General features: G+C 37.5%; 1 protein-coding gene across 15 annotated transcripts in view; it reads right to left on the bottom strand.

Moving 5' to 3' along the window:
• Positions 1-25,888, bottom strand: part of PDE1C (phosphodiesterase 1C) — a 642,269-nt gene that overhangs the window by 86,792 nt on the left and 529,589 nt on the right. For all 15 annotated transcript variants that reach the window (XM_086396479.1, XM_086396463.1, XM_086396468.1 and 12 more), the window contains 4 exons: positions 15,830-15,930; positions 12,830-12,958; positions 5,874-5,975; positions 5,215-5,335 (listed from right to left, as the gene is read on the bottom strand). In XM_086396479.1, the coding sequence (XP_086252605.1) occupies positions 5,215-5,335; positions 5,874-5,975; positions 12,830-12,958; positions 15,830-15,930 (453 nt within the window). The remainder of the gene's footprint in view (positions 1-5,214; positions 5,336-5,873; positions 5,976-12,829; positions 12,959-15,829; positions 15,931-25,888) is intronic.

The following is a 25,888-nucleotide window of genomic DNA, read 5'->3' on the forward strand; positions in this document are numbered from 1 at the left end:
GGAAGACATGGAAAAGAAAAACAGAACCATCACATAAATGAAGAGTGTAGTGGAGGCAGCACAGAGGAGAGTTATTTTTGATAAAACACATTAAGAGACATGGAATTTAGGAATGAAAAAAAAAATACCACTCATCAGAGAGTTACAAGACAATTTAAAGGAAAATAACAGAGAAGAAAAACAAGAGAGGAAACATACAAATAACTGTATTTCCTAAAGAAGGAAGCAAATGGAAAAGGAAATCGTTAAAGTTTTCATCAGTGGAACTTGAATCTGTACAGAAAAGGAACACACTAGGCCCCAAGAAAAACTGTTATAGAGCAATCATTATTGAAATATAGCCTAGTAATGTCACTGGGCTTCAAAGGTAAAGAAAAAATTCTTAGGGCACATAAGCAAAAATATATACCACCTAGACATGAAAATAATTCTAGCATGGCCTCCAACCTCTGCATAGCAACATTCTTAGGTGGAAGACATTTAAACAAAATATAAAAAAGACCTCAGTTCAGTCACTCAGTTGTGTCCAACTCTTTGCAACTCTTGTAAAGAGCACGCCAGTCCTCCCTGTCCAACACCAACACCCCGAGTTTACTCAAAGTCATGTCCATTGAGTCAGTGATGCCATCCAACCATCTCATCCTCTGTCATCCCCTTCTCCTCCTGCCTTCAATCTTTCCCAGCATCAAGGTCTTTCCCAATGAGTCAGTTCTTTGCATCAGGTGGCCAAAGTATTGGAGTTTCAGCTTCAACATCAGTACTTCCAATGAATATTCAGGACTGATTTCTTTTAGGATGGACTGGTTGGATCTCCCTGCAGTCCAAGGGACTCTCAGGAGTCTTCTCCAAACCACAGTTCAAAAGCATCAATCAAAAAAGACCTCAGGGAAAGGAAACTTGATTCAAAAAATTTCTTACCCAAGCAAACTGTGACCCAAGTATAAAAGCAGTAGAAAAACTTGTAAACACACAGAAATGCAGCTTTTAGCACTCCTAGAAGACACCACTCAAGGAACAACTTTGACCAACAAATAGATGAATGAACCAACCATGGCCAAAGTGCCAGCACTGAGTAGAGCCTAGACAAGAACAACTGGAAAAATTATGCTTTTGCCAAACTTGTTTATTTTCCATCTTCCTGGGTCACATTGTTTTTGGTGTATATTTTGGAAACAGCATATAGTACATGAGATAGAATGCTCACTTAGAAAATAGAATTTAGAAATAATACAGCCAACAAACAGTAACAAGGAATTAGTTATGTTATGAAAGAAAAAGGGGAAAAGTGTTGGGAGGTACTGAATAAGCACTAGCTTTCGTGTATGTATAGATGGGGGTGCAAATATACCATTTAAACCTGATACATATAAAGGAATAGAGCTATAGCTAAATGACAAAGGTACAGACTACAAGAATTAAGTTGATACAACTAGCTGTTGGGGAAGAGGCAAGAGGAAGTAGAAGCCTGCTATTTTAATCAATACTATCTAAATAAATAGAGGATATAAAGTTTGCATTACCAAGTTAGCCAATATTAAAACTAAAAACATAATATAAAACTTCCAAGTCATCAGAAGAAATAAATACATAATAAGCAGATGGTACAGCCAATATAGTGAACAATTTAAAAATAAGCCACAAAATAGAAATCATAATGTAAAATATGATAGTACCTAAGAGCAAAGATTCCTGTCATATCAACAGATGTTAATACAGTTAATTTCCAATAATAAAAGAATCTTAGATTGGCTCATAAAAAAACCCTCAATTATAAGCAATGTTTAAAAGACACATCCAAATAAAAGTGTCTCTGAAAGGTTAGGGTAAAAAGTTAAAAGTAAAAGTTTAGAGTAAAAAGACAAGAGTCTGTTCTTAAAATGAGCTGAATTTGAATTCTAGGTAAAAGCATTAGATAAGACAAAGAAGCAGGCTTTATAATGATAGAGGATTCAATAAACTATGAAAATCTAGCAATTATGAATATCTAAGAACCAAATAACACAGAATCAACATTCAGGAAGCAAAAACTATACTACATAGAACCAGAAAATAATAATAGAAACACCTGTCAGCCCACGAAACATCACATTTTAAAAAATAACATATAAAATACCTAAATGACATAATTGATAAGGAGGAAGAATATGCCTGGTGTTTTATACTTTGCAAGTAGAAGATAAACTGACTTTTCAAGAGCCATGACCATTCACAAAAATTGATTTTTTTAGTAGGTGAAAAGCAAATTTCACCTACTAAATAAGGCCCAAACAATGAAAAACTCTCTGATCAAATTTTGATAAGTCACAAATCAATTACAAAAGTAGAAAGCAAAGGAAACTACCACTGGGAAAATCACATAAACAAACACATCCACTTGAAGCCACTCTTAGTAAAGACAAATCAAAACCTAGACTAGAAAATGTTTAATGAAGATGATTGTGAACACACTGCATATCAGAACCTACAAGATTCATGATTAACAAAAAGATAAATCCCTAGCCTTATATTTACTAATATTGAACAGGCAGAATGAAAATAAATGAATTGGACATCCAACTTGGGGAGTTAGCAAAAGAAATGAATTAATAAGAATCAAGCAGAATAAATAAATTAATAAAAATGAAAGCAGTAATTTATATCATAAAATAAAAAAGAAATAATCAAATATTCAAATGATCAGCTAACTTTATACAGAAGAGAAAAGACACTGGTATATGAAATAAACAAAAAATGGGAAAATGACCACAAACAGAGAGGAAATTAAAAGAATTGTAGGTGATGTTTGCAAAATATAAATATATACAGCAATACTTAGGAAATGAATCTCCAGAGTTTCTCAAGATGTATTTACCAAAAAGGCAAACTCACAGTTTCTTAAAGTCAGTATTTTATTGAAAAAGACCTGAGGCAGAGGCTTGGATTTTGTAAAATATGATTATAAAACTGAAGATGTAACTTACTCTTTCAGCAATGCATAGAAGGTCTGGTCTATCAGCATTGAGGCTATGCCGTTATTTTGAAATATAACCCAACATCTAAATGTAATTTTTTCAAAGACTCTACAGTCCCATTGAGATTTCCCATTTGAACTGCCCAATTTAAAATCTATAGTTAAGAGCTAAGGCAACATTTCTCCTACAAGGGTTACTTACTATGGCTTATGGCATCTGGGTTAAAATATTAAGTCAATAAAAATAATTTACTGAATCATAATTGCTAAAAAAATAGTTCCAGTCCAGTGAGCTAACATTCTATTCCCAATTGGCAAGAAATTCAATATGGTTATTTTCATATTGCCTCTGGTACATTTTCTTTCAATTCAAGCTTATGTTTGTGCAAATAAGGTTTCCGTTAGTGGGAAAAATGTCCACGTTTAAGTAATTTCTCATATTCACTTTCTCACAATTAAAAAAGGGACCACTTCAATAACTCAAATTTATGAGTTAACTATGGTTTACCTCTGCTGCTGCTAAGTTGCTTTAGTTGTGCCCGACTCTTAGTGACCCCATGGACTGCAGCCCACCAGGCTCCTCCACCCATGGGATTTTCCAGGCAAGAGTACTGGGGTGGGTTGCCATTGCCTTCTCCATGATTTACCTCTAGCTTCAGATTAAAATTACTAGTTTATAGTGGGTGTATTACAAAAGCAATGATCAAAAAAACATACGATAATGAAAGTGGAGATTAATATTAGAAAAGTAATTTCTGGAAAAGTGGCTCAAAATTAACTGTCAATTAAGAATGAATTTGGAGTCATTCTTGTATATACAACATGGCCACATCTGTACAGTGTTAGTTCCTCTCACCCCTTGGGTTCCCCTTGAGAACCACTCTGTGAGGCCAAGCGTCAACCATGTAAGGAGACAGCCATATGCTGAAAAAGGAACCTGCTGGCATACTCAGAACAGCTTAGCGGGGGCACACACGTGTACATGTGTTGGACAGAATGTTGGACAGAATGTGCACTCATGGGCAGAATGAAGAAAACACTTAATGTGGGAAGGACTCTAAGGAAAAAGGCTGGTCCAACCTTCCTTTAAACCCCCCAATATTCCCCGAAACAAGTCACAGATAAGACCGTTGGGAACCAGAGCAGTGATTTCACTAGTCCCAGGCCACAGAGCAGCTGGAATAAGAATTCCAATAGAGGGGCTTCTGAACTTTGCTTAATGTACTCTCTAGTCCCACCTCAATACCAGATATTGTGTGCAGCTTCAGAAGGAAAAGAAACGAACACAGAAATGCCTTCTCTAATTTCTCCATTCAAATGAGAATCCTGAGAGTAATCCTAAGAATAATTTGCTTCCAAAAATCTGAGTAACTGGTGAAAGGGTATATCTCTTGTCAGTTTAGGGGACAGAGTTGAGACTGGTTAATATGTAATGTTTTATGGAACTTCAGAGGTCTCTGAATCTGTACTGTAACCTCTCTCAGTAAATTAACAAGAACTAATGAATTAACCATATGAGCTTGAATTAACTATAGTTCCAGTCCCACAATCTACATGCCATCTTGCCTTGAACCTCAGGACCTCACTTCTCAAAGCAGATACTTTAATGGCAGCTCTTCTTGAGATGAGCTTAGTGCACATTGCCTGGGTTTGAGAAGACAGCAGTCTTGGTGCTAGGTATTCATTTACCGTTTTATTTCTCTACTTCTATGCAGCTTAAAAAAAATTAAAGCAGTGTATCCTCATTAAAGACTCTGATTTTTCTTATAGAAAACACTACCCTATATCTTAGGATATAGTAAGTTTAAATATAATTGGGACAGTAGCTTCAAATAATTTTCTGAACTCAAATTGCTCCAAATGGCTTTGGAATTGGACAACATGGGTTTGTCTGCTAGAAAGGAACAGCCCAGTCAATTGTAACAGAGAAGCAGGTTGTAGTGACTGCCATTTGGTCACCCCATTAGGAAAAAAAGTAAAAGCATACCTCAGATGATATTTTGACAAAAAATCGCCACAAGGAAATGTTTTTCCCCCCAAACAGAAATGCATAGGATAGAAATACCATAACATTCTGAGAATCAGAACGTAGGTGAGAGTCAAACACCATATGACCAGAAGGCCAAAAAATAAAAGCTGTGAACCATCCCTTCAAAAAGAAGATAATTGTAATCACAACAGTCCTGATCACAGTGTTGCTGAAATATAAAAGTCAGGCTATATCCACGGGTGACACCAGTGGGGGGAACAAAGCAACACGGTACCTGTCTGAAGAACTCCTCCAGGAGTGACATGGTCCAGCGATGGTGGAGCTCCCACGCTTTTGCTGGATGGCTGATGTCTGCCGTGTGCAACATCAAGGATAATGCTTTTGGCTTTTCAATTCTGTAAACCCAAAGGATGCAAATGCATAATGACCAAACTCACAAAATCTCACTAAGAGTTTTTTAAATACCACTGTTTAAAAAAAAAATCCCTTCCATTCTCCCATCTCAAAGCCCACTGCTGCTGAACTGGGGGGAAATCATCCTCCAACTGGGACATTTATCAGTGTGGTCTCCATGTTTATTGAACTGGACACCTCAAATACTGACTCAAAACCATTTCTGGAATATCTGCCATCACGAAAAAGACAACAAGAATCCAAGAGTCACTCATTGACCTTTATTTGTTGCCTCTGCATTGAAGGGGTCTTTTAAATTCTCACTAGCGCAAATTGTTACTGGCCCTATTATTTATTTTAACCCTGATGAGAAATATCCATGATAGATAATATTCTTACATGCTCTCCTCCAAGCGTCACTACATTATGAGACCATTTAATAAAGTTATATTAAAAGAGATAAACTTTAAAGGTACAGTGACATGGACAAGTAGGAGGTCAAACACCTATAAAAACACATGAGGTTACAGGTTCACTCACGCTTCTGGCTGTTGAAGAGCAGTCTTCATTGCTTTGATTTGCTGAAAATGACAGGACATATCTGTGGCCATCACCATCTCAATTACCAAGGTCCGAAATTCCCTTTCAGAGATACATCACAGAGGAAAAAGGGTGGAAGTAAAAAATAGAAAGTAAAAATTAGTTTATTCTTTTCCAGTTCTAATCAAAATCAGTTAATTAGTTGTGACATTTCAAATCTAACGAGTCTTTTAGGTAGACTTTTATGAGAAATAAAGATTAAAGATGAAGGACATCACTTATTAGGAACATATGTGGAATGCACATCATTGGAAAATTAATTCATAGGAAAAATTTCAATGAAACAAAGTATAGGAAAGCATTCCTTTTTGCACTGAGCTCAAGATTTGAGAAAAAATTAATTTGAAATTAATCCTAGGAGAGTAACTGATAATCCATGGTGCACACGGGATATAGGGATCTTACTTTTTTTAAATAGACATTTTTAGAGCAGCTTTAGGTTTACAGAAAAATTGAGAAGATAGTACAGAGAGCTCTCATACACCCCTTCTCCCCTACAGTTTCCTTCATTACTAACCTCTTACATTAATGCTGTACACGTGTTATAATTGATGACCAATATCTACACTTTGCATTCACTCCAGCCCATGGTTCGCCTGAGGGACCATTCTCATGTTGCACAGTTCTACGGGGTTGGACAAAGCATCCACTCACGTTCCTATCATCAATAGTATAAGAATCGTTTCCATACCCTAAAATCCCATATGCTTTGCCTATGCTTACCTTCTTGGCCTTGAACCCCTGTCAAACACTGATCTTTTTACTGTCTCTAAGAACTTTATTGAAGTAGAATTTGCATAGAATAAACTACTTCCATATAGGCTGCACAGTTCAATACATTTCAGTGTGTTGTGAATAATTTCTCCTACTCCTGTCGCTTTTTTTAAAAACCAGTACCTTTCAAAGAGAAGAAGTTTTACATTTTAAAATAATTATTTAAGGTTTCATGCATTTGGGGTCTTCTCTGAGAAATCCCTCACACTGAAAGGACTTTTCCTCTGGAAGTCCTATCATTTTAATCTTTTATTATGTTTAGGACAATGATCAATTTCAAGATAATTTTTGAGTATGATGTGAGGTAAAGGTAAAAGTTTTTTTTATATTGATATCCATTTGCTCCAACACCATTTGTTGAAAATCTTTTCCTTCCCCCATTGAATGCCTCTAGCCAGAAACATACTGGAAGGTTTTGTATAAATCTAGTTTTAACCATCCAGTATTGCCTTGACTGAGACTGCCTTCAGAGACAAAAACATCACAGTCACCTCCTCCTATCAGAGTCTCCAAATTGTAACACATCTTCAAAATTTGTCCAACTTTGTTTACTCTCTAGAGCCCTCAAGTCATTGGAGGTTGTGTTTGTGTCTCTGCATTTTGTTCATTGTTGTTGATGTTCAGTCACTAAGTCATGTCCAACTCTTTCTGACCCCATGTATTGTAGCATGCCAGGCTACCCTGTCCTTCACTATCTTACAGTTTGCTCAGATTCACACCCATTGAATCAGTGATGCTATCTAACCATCTCATCCTCTGACATCCCCTTCTTCTTTTGCCTTCAATCTTTCCCAGCATCAGGGTCTTTTCCTATGAGTTGGCTCTTCCATCAGGTGGCTAAAGTATTGGAGCTTCAGCATCAGTCCTTCCAATGAATATTCAGGGTTGCTTACTTTTAGGATTGACTGATCTGATCTCCTTGCTGTACAAGGGACCCTCAAGAGTCTTCTCAAGCACCACAATTCAAAATCATCAATTCTTCTGCACTCAGCTTTCTTTCTGGTCCAATTCTCACATCTGTTCATGACTATTGAGAAGATCATAGCTTTGACCATACAGACCTTTGTCAGCAAAGTGATGTCTCTGCTGTTTAATACACTCTCTAGGTTTGTCATAGTTTTCCTCCCAAGAAGCAAGCATCTTTTAATTTCATGGCTGCAATCGCCATCTGCAGTAATTTTGGAGCCCAAGAAAATAAAATCTGTCACTGCTTACACTTTTTCCCCTTCTATTTGCAATGAAGTGATAGGCCCAGATGCCATGATCTTCATTTTATGGATGCTGAGTTTTAAGCCAGCTTTTTCAGTCTCCTCTTTTACCTTCATCAAGAGGTTCTTTAGTTTCTCTTTCCTTTCTACCATTAGAGTAGCATCATTTGCATATTTGAAGCTGTTGATATTTCTCTCAGTAATCTTGATTCCAGCTTGTGATTCATCCAGCCCAGCATTTCACATGATGTACTCTCTGCATATAAATTAAATAAGCAGGGTGACAATATACAGCCTTGTCATACTCCTTTCCCAATTTGGAACCAGTCAGTTGTTCCATGTCCAGTTCTAACTGTTGCTTTTTGATCCACATATAGGTTTCTCATGAGACAGGTAAGGTGATCTGGCATTACCATCTCTTGAAGAATTGTACACAGTTTGCTGAGATCCAGATAGTTAAAGTCTTTAGCATAGTCAATGAAACACAAGAAGATGTTTTTCTGGAATTCCCTTGTTTTCACTATGATTCAACAAAGTTGGTAATTTGATTTTGCTTCTGTCTATAGTTAATAGTTATTTGCAGAATTGCTTTATGAGCAGCTGAACTGGCATTCCCAGTGTGGTATTTCATGTTTTTCCACTTTGAAATGCAGTAAATACATGGTAATATATTCACTTATAAAGTCCTTAAAAAGTCCATTGCACTTTTGTATCCAAATAGAATCTACCAGATATTAAATTGCTTTCCTAGAAAGATGTAAAATACTAAACATATGTCATCTTTGGGTTAATGGGCTTTACTGAGAGCCCTAAAAAAGAAGTTAATACTTTATTTATGGGATAATACTATTGTCTTGAAGCAATGTATCTCAATATTAATAAAATATGATGAAATAATATTTTCAAACATTAAATGAACACTAAATCTATGTAACTTAAGAAGTTAGCAACTACAATCTTTTCTTAACTTACAGAATCCCCCAAAACAGGAGTAGCAAAAAGGTATGGCACTATGGGTTATAATTATAAAGACATTTCCACTGAACCAGAAATTCCTATATCTGAGATGCTCCATGACCTAATTCAACTATATTTCACTCTTTTTGAGATAATAAAGATTGTGCTGATTTAAAAAACAACAAAAATATATAAGGCTAGCACATAAACAGATTTTATTAAATTATATTTTTCAAGTAACTAGTTTAACTTCTTATATACTAAATTTACTTATGTCTTGCCACACCATTCAATTTTACAACTTATTTTGATCAGAGGTAGGATTCAAAGTATTCTCAACTAGTACTTCACAAATACCAACCAATAAGAATGCAGTTCAGTTCAGTTCAGGTGCTCAGTCGTGTCCAACTCTTTGTGACCCCATGGACTACAGCACCCCAGGCCTCCCTGTCCATCACCAACTCCCAGAGTTCACCCAAACTCATGTCCATCTAGTCGGTGATGCCATCCAACCATCTCATCCTCTGTCGTCCATTCTCCTCCCGCCTTCAATCTTTCAGTATCAGGGTCTTTTCAAATGAGTCAGCTCTTTGCATCAGGTGGACAAAGTACTGGGGTTTCAGCTTCAACATCAGTCCTTCCAGTGAACACTGAGGACTGATCTCCTTTAGGATGGACTGGTTGGATCTCCCTGCCGTCCATGGGACTCTCAAGAATCTTCTCCAACACCACAGTTCAAAAGCATCAATTCTTTGGTGCTCAGCTTTCTTTATAGTCCAACTCTCACATCCATACATGACTACTGGAAAAACTATAGCCCTGACTAGACAGAACTTTGTGGGCAAAGTAATGTCTCTGATTTTTAATATGCTGTCTAGGTTGGTCACAACTTTTCTTCCAAGGAGCAAGTGTTTTTTAATTTCATGGCTACAGTCACCATCTGCAGTGATTTTGGAGCCCAAAAAAATAAAGTCTGACACTGTTTCCACTGTTTCCCCATCTATTTGCCATGAAGTGATAGGACTGGATGCCATGATCTTAGTTTCCTGAATGTTGAGCTTTAAGCCAACTTTTTCACTCTCCTCTTTCACTTTCATCAAGAGGCCCTTTAGTTCTTCTTCACTTTATGCCATAAGGGTGGTGTCATCTGCATATCTGAGGTTATTGACATTTCTCCTGGAAATCTTGATTCCAGCTCGTGCTTTATCCAGCCCAGCGTTTCTCATGATGTACTCTGAATATAAGTTAAATAAGCACAGTGACAATATACAGCTTTGACGTACTCCTTTTCCTATTTGGAACCAGGCTGTTGTTCCATGTCCAGTTCTAACTGTTGCTTCTTGACTTACATACAGATTTCTCAAGAGGCAGGTCAGGTGGTCTGGTATTCCCATCTCTTTAAGAATTTTCCACAGTTTGTTTTAATCTACACAGTAAAAGGCTTTGACATAGTCAATAAAGCAGAAATAGATGTTTTTCTGGAACTCTCTTGCTTTTGTGATGATCCAGTGGATATTGGCAATTTGATCTCTGGTTCCTCTGCCTTTTCTAAAACCAGCTTGAACATCTGGAAGTTCACGTTCACATATTGCTGAAGCCTGGCTTGGAGAATTTTGAGTATTACTTTACAGGGCTAATGATAAATAATTAGGATATTTGCATTGGTGGATGTTAGTGTATTCCAGTGTGAACTGATATGTTCCGGTGTGTTGCAATGATTGTGGGTTTAGATATTGCCAAAATCAGCCTCCCTAACATAGCAGTACACTAAACAATGAATGAGGCTCATGATCATAGCAAAGTGGAAGCACAAATAGCATAACTAAATTCTGACAAACATATAGTTAAGTAGAAATAGAAAATCCTTAACAAAACTATAGATAATAGAAGTGGCATATCTGTACTTTGAAAATAGGTTAAGAGGCAATTATGCCCATCCAGCCTTAACTCCCATATGCCCACAAATCCCACAGGCCAGCAGTATCAGCACATTACCTGAAAGCAATTTGACAAAGTTCAACAAGAACTTTAAAACATCAAACATTCTGTGATGCGTTAATTCTACACATAAAAATACATTAAAGAGATATTCATTGTAGGATTCTTCATAATAACCCAAACACACAAATGTACCCATACTCACACATTCAAAACTAATTATGGCACTTCCACAGATGGGATATTATGCAGCCATTTAGTGTAATATTTTCGGAGAAGGCAATGGCACCCCACTCCAGTACTCTTGCCTAGAGAGTCCCATGGATGGAGGAGCCTGGTGGGTTGCAGTCCATGGGGTCGCTAGGAGTCGGACACAACTGAGCGACTTCGATTTCACTTTTCACTTTCATGCATTGGAGAAGGAAATGGCAACCCACTCCAGTGTTCTTGCCTGGAGAATCTCAGGGACGGGGGAGCCTGGTGGCTGCCGTCTATGGGGTCACACAGAGTTGGACACGACTGAAGTGACTTAGCATAGCATAGTGTAATATTTTAATCTCCATGAGATAGTGGCCATGAGAATATACCACACAGACTTCCAACTACAGGACTTTAATTGGCCATGGGCCTCAGCTACTACATTCTGAAAACTATTGCCGTTTTTGCCCAAGGTCATGTTTCCCTGGGCTGCATCAGGTGACTGAGGGTATCTCTTCCTGGGAGACATGGAACTCCTCTGATGGCTGACTGTGGCTCAAGAACTTCCTGATAGCCTTGCTGAACTTTCTTTAGGATTCATGGAGTTCTAGAATGCACCTACCCAACTTTGCCTCCCTGTTTCCCTCCCTTGGGATAAGAAAAGTAAGGAAGAAAGGAAGGGAGGGTGGGAAGAAAGAAAGAAAGAAAAAAAAAAGAGGTAATCATGTAAGCTCTGGAGCACTTCATTAGACTGTCCTGAGACCAGGAACATACAGGATCTAAACAAGCACAAATCCTTCAAAACCAGGACAGATCTGAATATGTGTAAAGCTGTTCTCTGCCATATTCAAATTTTTCATTATACTTTTACAAACATTTAAATTGGATAGAGGGCTCCTTTTTCTGAAAGCTTTGCATTGATTCACTGAAATGCTCTGCATTTTTAGATGCTTCTTAAATCTACCATTTTCCAATAAAATCCAAGACAAATACTCCTTTAGGTTTTAATGAACTAGAGCTGCATGGAAACTAATAGCCAACTCTTCCTGAATATCAGTTTCCGATTTGTTTGTTCAGAATGGCTTATTTCTCTGAATCCTTGTATAACGACCCAGAGATATTCAATAAACAACAAATTGTTTAATTAAAATACAAGTATTATTTGCACCACAGTAGATTCAGAAGCTTTTAAGCATTTAAATGACTTTTCCTACAAGTTTCGAAACATCTTGACCCTACATTAACAGCTACAATGATCCACAGGCTTGCTATATGTATCACAAAGTGAATTAAGCATTTTAGATGGATTTTAGCATTTATTATTACCCTAACCAAATTATAAGGTAAATGTTATTATAAATTTTCTATAAATTAAATTTTTAAAAGGTGTAATGGGGTTGAGTAGCTTCCTAAATGACAGATAGCTAATAAATGATTGTGTATTCAAACTCAGCTCTACCCAAGTAGAGCTTTGACAGAATTCAAAGGTGACAGAATTAAGTACTCATGATTATTTTAAAGTGTCAATTTCCTTAGCAAATTTTGAAAGATTTTTTTAAGAAGTCCAATCAAAAATAAAATGACAAAAATATGTTAAATGAAAAAATTCATTTAAGATCAAAATACTAGTTTCTTAAGGTAACCAATAGCAAATATGTCCAAAGTGCCTACAATATATTTGAATATTTGTGTCAAGAAAAAAAAAGAGAAATAAACAGCAAGAAAAACTTCAGAGTATTATTTTCTTCAAAACAAGCACACTTCATCTCATCTCACCACTCCTTACCTGGCTTCCAAAACTCTCTTGTGGCTCATCCTTACCTCCAGTCATCCTTCGAGAGGTTGATCAAAATATTCATTTCCTCATCCTCCTGTAGAAGGCGATAGGCTGCACTTAAATGGTGATTTTCTAAAACAGACCTATCATTGTACAGAATCGCTGGGTCAGACCTGAACAGAAAGCCAAGAAAAATAATTTGGGATGTTGAACAGCTGAGATTTTTCAGGTAACTCTCCTAAAGATAGAAATACAACATCTTTTTATCCTATTTTAGCAATTAACTTGGCCCCATGTCATTTATATCAATCAAAAAGCTAACACCAACACTACAATTTATCAATTGATGTTTGTATGGTATTGAAATGTCAATATATGGATATTATTTCACATGTGATATCCAACTTGAGAACTCTCTAAAAGTTATTCTATAATAAGATCTCAATTACCTGTAGTGGTAGCAAAGGTGATTTTTTTTTTTTAAATGCAGGTCATGTCAAACTTCCTTATATTTTCTGAAATGATTATTTTTATTTTATTCAATGAGAGAATGTGTTCATTTGTTTTAGTTGTAATTCTCTGAACACATACCACCTGGAAGGTACAGTTTGCAAGTTCTTTTGTTAGTAGCTTGATCTTAAAATTTTGCCATGTGAAAGTCATACATGGGAAGTTGAGAATAAAAAATATAAGGGTTATATGACAATTGTTAGTCGCTTCCTCAAACAGTTGAATGACACCAACATAGGGAGGTATACTATTTTAATACATTTAATTTAATGAAACTTTAGATTATTAGAGCTTGTTCATTTCTCATGAAGGAAACTGAGCCCCAGATATATACACTGAGAGTCTGCAGAGCTCCACAGTGGCTTTCAGGGTTTGAATAAAGGCAATGTATTCTGACACTTCAGCCATTTCCCCTCAAGATAACTTCCAAGTATCATTCACATTCCAAACTTTGGAATGTATGTAGAATACCTTGAAAGTGTTAGGCTCAACAGTCTGCCCATCGAAGAGCAAAGAACCTGGTCACATATTTACTTTCCTAAACAAGGATCTCAGAGGCAAAGATGCTATGGATAAAACTCAGTTAAAGAAGATGAAAGTTTAAATGTCATTCCAAACCAAGCTCAACTGAACCCTCTGGAATTTTCCCACTCCAGTGGAGATAACACAAAACAAGCAAATCCCGAGGAGGTGGAAGATCTAATCTTAACATCCATTGAGTAAGTAAGGCACCAATTGATGTGTATTTTGTGACATTAAGTTATTTTCTAACTACTGTAATTAAGCCATTTTCCTCTGAGTTGTGACTAGTTTTGACATTGCTCTCCAGCCAAGATCCAGGTACAAATGTTCCACCCACCTCTCTTCCTTCAGCAGGTGCTATTCACCGCCATCTCTGTCAAGGCTCCACTGGCAGATACCTATTAAACAGAGATGCTCTGTGGAATCCCTGTATTCAAAGGTCTTGCAACAAAGCTACAGAAAGCTGCTCCACAGCAGCTGAGACACTCTATGAGGAGGCAGAAAGCAGAAAATGAAGCATGTGGCTGAAGACCTTTTGTCCACTTCCATTCTATTGAAATGCCCTTCAAAACAAGAGATCGGATGATATTGTCTTCTTTTGTGTGCCCCATAATTAAGTGCTGGCTTCATTAAACACATGTAGAATGACTTAACAAACACAAATATATCTGGAGTGTGCACCTGCCTTTCAATACAGCAAGTATTTTAGCGTTAAACTCAACCCTCTCCACAATATTCTTTCTCTGTGTCTCACTGCCTTTTTCCAGTTCTACCTTCTTTTGATTTCTATGTCAAGATCCAATTAATCCTACTGTCAAGAGTCTCTCCAGTTCTACATCATTGTCGTAAGAGAGGTTAAGTTCTTAGACCAGGAGAAGGCAGATAAGGTTTTACCCTAAACGGAAATGACAATTGACTGTACTGCTTGCCTGGAATTCTGTGCCGAGAGGAATACTAAATACAAATCTGCAGTTTGGTAAGAAAAAAATTACCAAAATCGATTTGTGATGTCTGTTACAATGAAGAGGTTCTGAGGGAGGCACCCGGACCTATATTTAATATGCCCCACAGAGGTTTGTGTCTACCTGTGAAGCTCCTTACAGAGGGTGCAAAGTGGCCTACAAAGAGACCACCTAGCTCCCAAAGCCGTGTGTCGGGGAGTGACATACCCCCTGAATAGGGCAGAGATGAAATCAGGGAGGATGAGAAAAGCATCAGCAGAATCCCTGAGGTCAGAGGGTAAGATGGCTCTGCTATTGCTAATGTCAAGAGAATTACTTCAATCCTTGCCTGTCCTCCCTGATTTAGCCTACATGGTATCTGCACCTTTAATGTAAATTTTTTCACCTCCTATTAGAAATGGGTACAGTACGCATGGTTAGATGGCATCACCAACTCAATGGACATGAACTTGAGCAAACTCTGGGAGATAGTGGAGGACAGGGAAGCCTGATGTGCTGCAGTCCATGGGGTCACAAAGAGTTGGACATGACTTAGGGACTGAACAACAACAAAGAATATGCATAGCCCATACCTACATAAATAGCTAGCCTTGGACTAGAGAATAGATCTTCCCTGGTGGCTCAGGTGGCAAAGAATCTGCTTGAGACGCAAGAGAAGTGGGTTCGATCCCTGGGTTGGAAAGATCCCTGAAGAAGAGAATGGCAACCCACTCCAGTATTCTTGCCTGGAGAATTCCATGGACAGAGGAGCCTGGTGAGCTACAGTTCACGGGGTCGCAAAGATTTGGACATGATTGAAGTGACTAAGAGAAGTATATCCATATTTAATGTGAATAACATAGGAGAATCAGGAGCAAATGGTTTCTTTAATTCTTAGGTTTTGATTGAAGCTGACCCAGCTGATCTCTTGTTATATAAGTTCATTTTATTTTTTCTTCAGAAACTCAAAATAGAGCCACCATGCAAAAGAAAGGTGGCTGCCCCTCTCTGACTTCCACACTCTATCCCTGACCCCTCTTGCCTCTTTTCCAAACATTTCAACATCCTCACCGGGTCTGAATGTGGAAATTGTTGGTGGTTCCGGTGTGCTCATAGTCATGGATGGCAGCTGAGAAGATTATAGCAAAGATCTCCAGCTCCGTCAGCCAGTTCTGAAAAGGAGATTACAGAGCAATCACATAATCTGCCTGCTTCTCAGACAAAGTCTTCAGCTTGCTGACAACACACCCACATTGCTGCCTATCCACCCTGCAGCTGGCAAGCTGTTGCCAAACACGAGTTTCTGACAGACAGAAATGGTTGGTTTTTTTTTTCCCTTCAGTAAGGAGACTGGGGAATGTGTGATTTGAAAACAGCCTGCCTAGCACGGTTGAGGGAGCTAACTAGTAGGTTTTTTTTCTTTTTTTCAAAGAAGCAAAAAATAATGAATGTGAGACTTTAACAGTTCTCATTCCATCCTTTACCAAATTTCAAATAAAGTTCCTGAGTAGACACAGAAAAACAATTTTAAGTTTCAACACAATACCAAAGCTAAGAGTAACAGATAACCTAGTGCTTATCCACTAGAAGATGGATAGTAGATACAGTGGAAAGACAACATTTGGTCTTCTGCCAAATAATGTTTGGTCTCTGGGTTGCAGTCCACCAATCTATGTTTGAAGAAACCTGTCCCCATCCGTGTTACCAAAATTGGCTGTAGTTCAGTGGTCTTCAAAGTGTGTTCCCTGTAACAGTAGAGTTAGAATCCTGGAAGATTGTTAGAAATGCAAGCCCTCACCCCAGTCCCACTGGGATCAGAAACTCTGGGTTGCAGCCCACCGATCTGTGTTATACTAAGCCATACAGATAATTATGATGCATGCTGAAGTTTGAGAACCACTGCTCTGTTTGAAGCTCCCTCGACTGACTTCTATTTCAGAGACTCTGGATTCACTGGTGCCTCCCCTCCCTTCTGTAAACCACACTGCCTGATGCCCGTAGGATGGAACATTTGTACTGTCAGCTCACCCTTTGGTATCACTGCTTACTTTTGTACTAGTTGAGTTAATGATTACAAGCTTCAGTGTGATTTATCTCAAATGCAATTTTGACAAATTGTACTTATTATTATAATTATATAATAAAATATGACCTAAACCAATAAAATATAAACACAAAAGGTTATGTCCATAGAAGTTCAATGCTTTGCACAGTCACTAAAAGAACTGGTGTCTTAATAGGTATGATCACTGGGAAACAGTAGGAAAAAATTATAAAAATTTAGGGAGATTCTGCACTCAGTTTTCTTCATGAAATCTTTAAGTTCCCATTCCTTTGAAGAAATAAAACTAGAAGTCTTAGACAGAGGCACGGTTAAGGTATTGCAAATATGAGTACCTAAACTGGAGGAATTCAGAAAGCAGCCGGGGACTTCCCTGATGGTCCAGTGGTTAAGACTCCACACTTCATTGCAGGGACATGTGTTTGATCCCTGGTTGGGGAACTAGGACCCCTATGCCCCACAGTGAGGTCAAAAATTTTTTAAATAAGTAAATAATGTAATTGAAATTTAGTTTAAAAACGAAGGCAGCCTGGGTTGTCTATTAGATATCAGTGAATACAACATATTTATTTGATTTGTTAACAAAAATGATTTAAAAGCAAACAGGTTAATTTCTAGTAATTCTCACTAACTTTTTTCCAATTAATTACTAATTTTGGTCTTCACCTAACTACTGAAATCATTGTCTTCTTTGAAGATAATAACTACACTGAACTACCAATTTTGGTGATGTGGATGGGGATAGGTTTCCTCAAACATCAGCAGGCACAAGGGAAAAACAAACAAACTACATATAACCTATGAAGAAAAGACTTCATAGTTAGGGAAGGAATGAGCACAGAAAAAAACTCAGGGAAAAAACTGTATTTTAAAAAATGACTTGTAGCAGAACGCAGCATGAAATGTCAGGAAACATTTTGGCATTCTTGATAATACATCTCAAAAAACCAAACTAACGCACCATGAACAAAAAGACGCAAGGAGAAAAGAGAATAAGGTGAAAAATCAACAAAATTAAATGAAAAAAAGTTGGCAAATAAAATCTTGACAGTGACAAGAAAACAGTAAAACTATCCTGAAAGCAGCAAGGACATCCTCCTCAGGGTTAACACTTAAGGGAGCTTCCCTTTGTGTTCGCCTGTTTACACAAAGAAACTCACGCAATACACACAACTCCATATAGGTAGGTACTCTTCATCCCCACTTCACAGATGAGAAAACTGAGGCTAGGAGAGGTCCAGTAACTCACCCAAGGTCCCAAGGCTAGTCCTGAGACAAGCCACACACTCCAGAGTTCTTACTTTATATTCTCTAAGTCACTATTCCTTTGGGTCACTGTTTATATGTTTACTCAGTTTTTCATAAAATTGCATAGTTATGAATTTATATTACAAATATTCTTGATATTTTTCATTCACATATATTTTTCTTATTTTGGCAATGTCTTTCTTTTCCTCCCTAACACCCTGTCCCTGCTTATTTATCCTAACTTCCTCCACCTATCTCCCCCCCACCAACATATCTCTTTCTCCAAGCTCATGTCAAGTTAATAATTTAACATTTTAAGATAAGATTATGAATGGGAGACAGTGTACCAGCTGAATCACAGAGCCTCAGTTCAACCAGCAGAACGTGTCTAAATAACTACGCAATCACAGTTCTCACAAATATCAGTGTAACTCCCCTCCTTATCCAAATATACTGACAAAATTATATCTTAAGTATAACTTACTTCTAATAAATCAAAACCAACAACTATTAAATGAACATACAACAAACAATTAAACACATAATGAAGCCTGGACTGAGCAAGGATAGAATCAGGCATTTTCAGAATGAACAAACGTACCAGTGGCAAAAGCTGATTCATTGTAAGTAAGGAAATGATTCCCTTTAGTGGAGCAGGAAAGTGAAAGTGAAAGTGAAGGTCACTTAGTCCTGTCTGACTCTTTGTGACCCCATGGACTATATAGTCCATGGAATTCCCCAGGCCAGAATACTGGAGTGGATAACCTTTCCCTTTTCCAGGGGATCTTCCTGATCCAGGGATCGAATCGGGGTCTCTTGCATTTCAGGCGGATTCTTTACCAGCTGAGCCACAAGGGAAACCCAAGAATACTGGAGTGGGTAGCCTATCCCTTCTCCAGCAGATCTTTCTGACCCAGGAATTGAACCAGGGTCTCCTGCATTGCAGGCAGCTTCTTTACCAACTGAGCTGTGAGAGAAGCCCAGTGGAGCAGGAGTGAGGGTTGATTAGGGCCCTGTGATGACAGGCATTAAAAGCCAGGATGAAGAATACAAATCAGGTCTATTAGGCAGTGAAGTTTACATGCAAAAGATAATATGTTCAGCATGCTATTGAGACAGAGACAGGAAAGCAGAGAGTACAAAGGAAAGAAGTAAGACCTCTACTTTTGGATTGAAAAGTCCTTATAGGATGAACAGATGGTATGGAACTAGAATCCTTACAGCTGATCAGCTCACTGAATGCAGGTGGCCACAAAGAGGTTGCAATCCAAAGGAGGTTGCATTAAAGATGATCCTGGAGGGACAGGGTTGGGAGCGAAGTGGGAAGGGGGGTTTACGATGGAGGGGACACATGTATACCTATGCAAATTCATATTGATGTATGGCAAAAACCATCACAACATTGTGAAGCAATTATTTGCCAATTAAAATAAACAAATAAATTTAAATTAAAAAAAATTTAAAGATCCTGACATTCCTAGCCTGAGTGGTTAAAAAAATGGTGGGTGGCATTAGAGGGTAGCATTATTGGAAACAGAGAGTGGGAAAAGCTATTTTGTGGGAAATATTCATATTTCAATATAGTTTCATATTTCAATATAGCTCAGATTTCCTTGCTTCTTCCAAATTCAATACTGTCAATCCCAAAGGTTTATGACAAACCATAAGAAGTCAGAAATTTAATTCCCACGATAATTGTATTCCAGATTTATCAAACTGTGACAAGGTGTGAGTAATAGACCTTTCCAGAATTTCCGTCTACAAAATATGAGTGTCCCAACTAATTCGACGACAGGGATGCCTCGCCAATGGGTAAAGGTGGATTTTGAATTATGTTGTGTATGACTCAGGAGAGCAAGCCCTGCTTGTTTGTGGGCTGGGAGTGGGGAACAAGTAGCGGGCTGTGAAAACCTGAAGGAAAAGACATGGATAATTTGTCATTGCCAGAGGAGACATTATTAGCAAGTTGTAACTTCAACAGGTGAACGACAGAGTTTCTTTAGTAGTCTGTTTCCATCTATCGGTTTTCTCTTGCTCCCTTAACTGATTACCACCCATGGAAGGCACACACTCCTATGGGTTCGGTAGGTCAGAAGCCATCATCGTGCGGCTGGATTTTCTGGTGAAGATCTCACAGGGCTGAACCAAGGCGTTGGCAGGCTATGTTCCTTTCTGGAAGCTCTGTGGAAAACACATTTCCAGGTGCCTTCAGGGCATTGGCAGAATTCATTTCCTTTCCATGCTTTCCACTTGGCACCTCCATCTTCAAGTCAGCAACAGCTGATGGAGTCCTGCTCACCTTCCTTCTGCCACATTTCTTTTTTTAAAGATTTTTTTTTTTTTTTGATGTGGACTATTTTTAAAGTCTTTATTGAATTTACCACAATACTGCTTCTGTTTCCTTTTGGGTTTTTTTCGGCCATGAGGCATCTGAAATCTTAGCTCCCTGACCAGGGATCAAACCCACACCCCCTGAAGTGGAAAGGGAAGTCTTAACCAATGGTCCATCAGGGAAGTCCCCTGACACACTTCATGAGTTTTAAGGACTCATGTGATTACACTGGGCCCAACTGGAGAATCCAGGATCAACTCCCTATTTTAAGGTCCTCTGATTAGCACCCTTCTGTATCTGCAGAACCCCTTTTGCTATTTAATATAATGTATTAAAAAATGTGACATCAGAGGGCAGAGGTCATGGGGCCCAAAATTATACTGACCATAAACCCTAATAAAATTATTTGGCACTCTTTAACCAGGACGCTGTTTACATGTCCTTAGTGTGTCCCTTATAAATATGATAATGCCATTTATAATCAAAAAAACAAGATACACATTTCTCTTTTCTTAAAAAAAAAAAGCAAAAGAAAAATTAATGGCACCTTGCCTAATAAAAGCAATCAATGGGACAAAGGATAGGCTTGGAGTTTGAAATCTTGTGATCTAACTCAAAAGCAGACTAGAGCTCGGAGTCTGATTCATATCTATTCAATCAACAACTCTTCAGTCTAATTCTGTTCAAGGATTTTCTTAGATGTGAGCAAAATCATGATGAAAAGATTCAAGCCTCACTAGGCATCTAGGCTAAGCAATAATGAGTAATATAAACAGATTACAATGAGTAACACGGTGGATGCTGAAGCCCAGACATCACTTTATCAATGGGATATTTTCATTCCCTATGTGTCTTATAGTTTATAAAACTGAAATGATTTCAACCATTTTCTCCCACTTGGTTTGTAATGAAAGGTTAGAGTCACAATATGCTCTCCATTCATCAGAATGCTTCCTACTGTTTTCGTAAGCTTGCAATGAAAGAAGTTTGTTTTGAGCTGCGTTTCTAAGAGAGAGTGGGCAGGAAGTAGTTTCTATATTTAAGAATTATTCTGAATATGGCCTGAATTGATAATGAAAATGCAATGGCAAATGAGCTCATTCAAGAATAGTATGCAGTACGTCATGATCATTGGCTGCTATGAAATAACATCTATGTTAATCTATGTTAATGATAACTTACATTAGCATAAGTGCTTGGGAGTTTTTCCAGATGGCTAAAAAGACTGCCTATGATTCACCTTTATGTCTCCATAGTACACTGAATGCAGTAGGTGCTAACTACGTATATGTCAAACAGATGATTTCAAAGTATATTTTCATATCCATTTTAATCCTCACCACACGAGCATACTAAGGTATAAGAATGTCAGGGCTTTTTTTTCGCCACCAGCATTGCAGAAGCATGGCTAAATATTAACATTTAAATGCATGAAGTATTTAAATGTTAGAAGTCAGACTGAGACCAAATCCTGGCTCTGCCACTGTATTAGTTTGCTACAGCTGATATATAAAAGCGTCACCAACCAAGCAGTTTAAATAACAGAAATTTATTTTCTCAGAATTATGGAGGCTAGTAGTCCAAGATGAAGGTTTTAGGAGGGTTGGTTTGTGGTGACAGCTCTTTTCCACCTTGCAGAGGACTCCCTTCCCCATGTCCTCACATGCTCTTTCCTCAGGGCATCTACATGTCTGTGTCTTAATCTTTTCTTATAAGGAATGCCCTTCATCTACCTAAATTACCTCTTTAAGTGCCCTATCTCCAAACAGAGTCACATTCCGAGGCACTGGAGATTAGGGAAAGGGGACAAAATTCACCTCATGACAGAGACTTGGCGATAGGACAACATTAACTCAGTGTGTTTCCTCCTATTTGCCCACGGGGTTTGTACCACTTTCTTGTTGATTTATATAATCTGGATCTTAATCCTTGATCTCTATATATGTTCCTCAAGTACTGACTTAATTACAGTGATTTTTTTTTATCCTACAGGTTTTCATTTTCATGTACTCAAAATAATCAATATTTTGTTATATAACTCATATTTTGAGGCTTAAGAAAGGATTTTCTTTTTCAAGGTTATAAACATAACTTCATATTTTCTTCTAATATAATCAAAAATTTATGCTCACATCTTTAATTCATTTGTCTGATATTTGGTGAATGATTTCAAGTAGGATAAAAACCATTGCTTTTTTTTTCCCCCCCAAATGAACCGTCCCCCAAACATTTTCGGAACCAAGTAATTTTCCCTCTACTAGTGTTTTCTATAGATGGGTCCTCACTTTCTCACCTGCAGGTCTGTCCTTGTCATACGTCAGTCCATGTTCCATCCCCAGCAAACCACGGGGACTGATCCTGACAAGGGCACCAATGACTCCCAATGTTGCCAAAGGCAGTGGTAGCTTCTCTGTCCTCATCCCGCTCAACATTTCGGCAAGTTGCACACAAGTCACAGCTCTCCTTTGGAGCTCTTTTCCTTGGCTTCCATAACCTCACACTGTCATGGGTTTTGTCCCAATGATACTGGCTACTCTTTTTCAGTTACTATTGTTGGCTCTAATTCTTTGTCCTCATTTTATTGTTTTTGCACACACCATTTTTGAAATATATATTATAGTTGTAAATGATCTGGATGAACAAGGGCCATATAAAATCTCCAAGGCCGAGTTTCTCAAAAAAATCTCAAGTTACTTTGAATGTTAATTGAGTGGTTAATCAAATGATATCCTCTAAAGGAAACTATCCAAACTAAAATGGTGAAGTAATGAGCTCCATTTTAAACTTTAGACTGCTCCAGGACTCACTTTACAGTGCCTCTGTTTCTCTATTCACACCCTTTCTTCAGACCATGTCATCTGGTTTCATGTCCTTAAATAATATTGATATGCCCCTGAGAGCCTAATCTGCTTGTCCATCCCTGACTCCTCCCCGGAACTCTAGACCTCTTTGGTTTTCTTCCTGCTTAACATCTCCACAATGATATCTCATAAAGATCTTAAATTCAACATGTCTGAATCAAAACTCTTGACTCCCCTTCCCTGAAAGCTTCTCTCATCAACCTTGTTTATCCAACCAAAAATCTAATCTGTCCTCTTGATTCCCTTCCTTAGTATCTGAAATCCTATTATACCATCCAATTCTTTCAAGTCTACCTCAGCAACAGGACATTTGGTCTCTATACCCCAGGAAGGTCCTTTCTCGTCCAAACTACCATCATCTTTCCAGGAGACTTCTGCACACTCTTCCAACATGATGCCTCAAGACCCATTCTTCACAGTAATCCTTTTCTAGCCTTTACCAGATCATCACACTCCCATGGCAAAATGCTTTAACTGGCTCACACTGCACTTAGAATAACACTGAGACCCATTAGCCAAGCCTACAAAGCCAACTTGGTCTGTACGTTACATTCTCATGATTTTTTATTTTATAACTAGAAGTGCGTACAATTGACTCCCTCCAGTCATGAGGAAGTTGACTAATCCTGCACTAATTCCACTGGCATACCTTCCTTCAGCTCTTAGCATGACTCAAGCCTAAAATCACAACTGTCTCAGATTAAATATTACCTCTGGAAAGATGCCTTTCCTATCTCATAAAACTTAATTTACCCTGTGTGGGTCCCCTGTTCTAATCCTCTGCAGAATACTAGCGATATTTTCTTCTTTACTTTTTCATTGGTCTTTTACCTGTAACTTCTTACCAGAATGCAAATTCTCTAAGAGCTACAATGCACCCTCATCCTCTTATAAAGTACGTGGCACATAGGTAAGTGCTCAATCGATATTTGGGTTCAGTTTTTAAAACTTCAATCAATTCCATGGATATATTTGTCTACTTTTGCACACTGTATACATTGCTTTACTATAGCTTTAGCAGATATTTTAACATCTAGTAGAGTAAGAACTACCCCATCACACACACTGTCTTTTTCAAAAGTGTTTTTTCTATGGTTCTTAAATATCTATTTTACGTAAATTTTAGACTCAGCTTATTATTTTGTATGCTAAATCCTTTCAGAATTTTTACTGGTATTGCTCTGAATTTATAAAGATGAGTTTGAGAAAAATTAACATCTGTTTCATATTGAGGCTTTCAATTAAAAACATGGTATATTTCTTCACTTATTTAAACATTATTTTCGTGCCCTTTAATTTCAGTTTCCTTTTCATTAATTTTGAAGTTCTTCATGGGTAATTTGTAGGTTTTTTAAAAACTGTTGGGAATGTATGTTGGGAAACAGTGTATAAGACAGTTACTTTATCCATATCTTACTGAGCCTTTTACTTGATCTAATAATTTATAGGGTTTTGGGTTTATTTTTGACAGATCATCAAATTATTTTCATAGAAAGCTTCTTCAATTTTTGCAGATACCATATGGCACTGATTGAGAATCTCCAGAAAAGTGCTCACTAGCAATATTAATGTTGGATTCCTGTTTTGCTCCTTGATTTCATGGAACCACCATAAACTGATATCTGCTCTAAATTTGGGGCAAAAACCCTTTATCATATTATACAAGGTTCCTATGTAGAGTTTCTAAAATTTTAAAAACACCTTTTTATATACTGTTTTTATAATTGACTTTATAATAAAGAAAACATGAAAACTGCTGAGAGGTTAAGGGAAATCTTACAGAGTTTAAATAAGAACAATTCCTAACTGTTGAGCTTTCTTTATGAGGTAGAGAGAGCATTCATACTTTTGATACTTTATTCCCAACTGTCACAGTACTTCCACAAGACAGAATATTTTTCACAATTTTAGAAATGAGGAAATCTTGACTCAGAGATTCAAGCAATTTATCATAGGTCACAAACCTAATAAGCAATTATGTAAGGATTTATACCCAACTATATCTAGCTCCAGAGCCCACACTCCTCCCACTGTATTCCATATTTAATATGAGATATTAGACCAAGCCTCTCAACATGCCCTAGCAGAAAAGATAACAAATGTGTACTGGGTTTATGGGTTAATTAATAACCACACCCCCTAAATGTCTATCCCAATGTCAATTGTGAAGAAGATTTCAAAGTAAAAAGGCATAAAGATTTACTACAGAGATCTAACTGTCACTAACAGCAGTATCTTTAAAATGAATAGTTTATATTAAGGCAAAGAGGGCAAGAAGTACATGACAAAATTGAGTAGGTTTGTTAAAACAATGAGTTATAGATCAGAGATTCAAAAATATCTAAAGAGCTAAAATGTTGGATCAAAGCAAGAAATTTCCAAATGGTTAGAGGTGAAGCTTGACCTTTAGGTTCGAAAAAATCAAATGCACATAATAAACAAGATGGGAATAACCACAGCCCTTGTAAAAAAGATCTATTGGTTTAAACCAAAAGCAAATTGTGTATAATATGATTCCCGAGTATATTCAATTCAATTTCAGCATGCATGGATATCAATGTGATTGAACACAGCAAGAGATTAATAGTACCACTCTCTATATCTGGAAATGCATATTTAGTTATAGA

The sequence above is a fragment of the Bos grunniens genome, chromosome 4 (assembly GCF_055505025.1).
Source record: "Bos grunniens cultivar Pamir isolate PY7600 chromosome 4, Bosgru_T2T1.0, whole genome shotgun sequence".
Taxonomy (NCBI): Eukaryota; Metazoa; Chordata; class Mammalia; order Artiodactyla; family Bovidae; genus Bos; species Bos grunniens.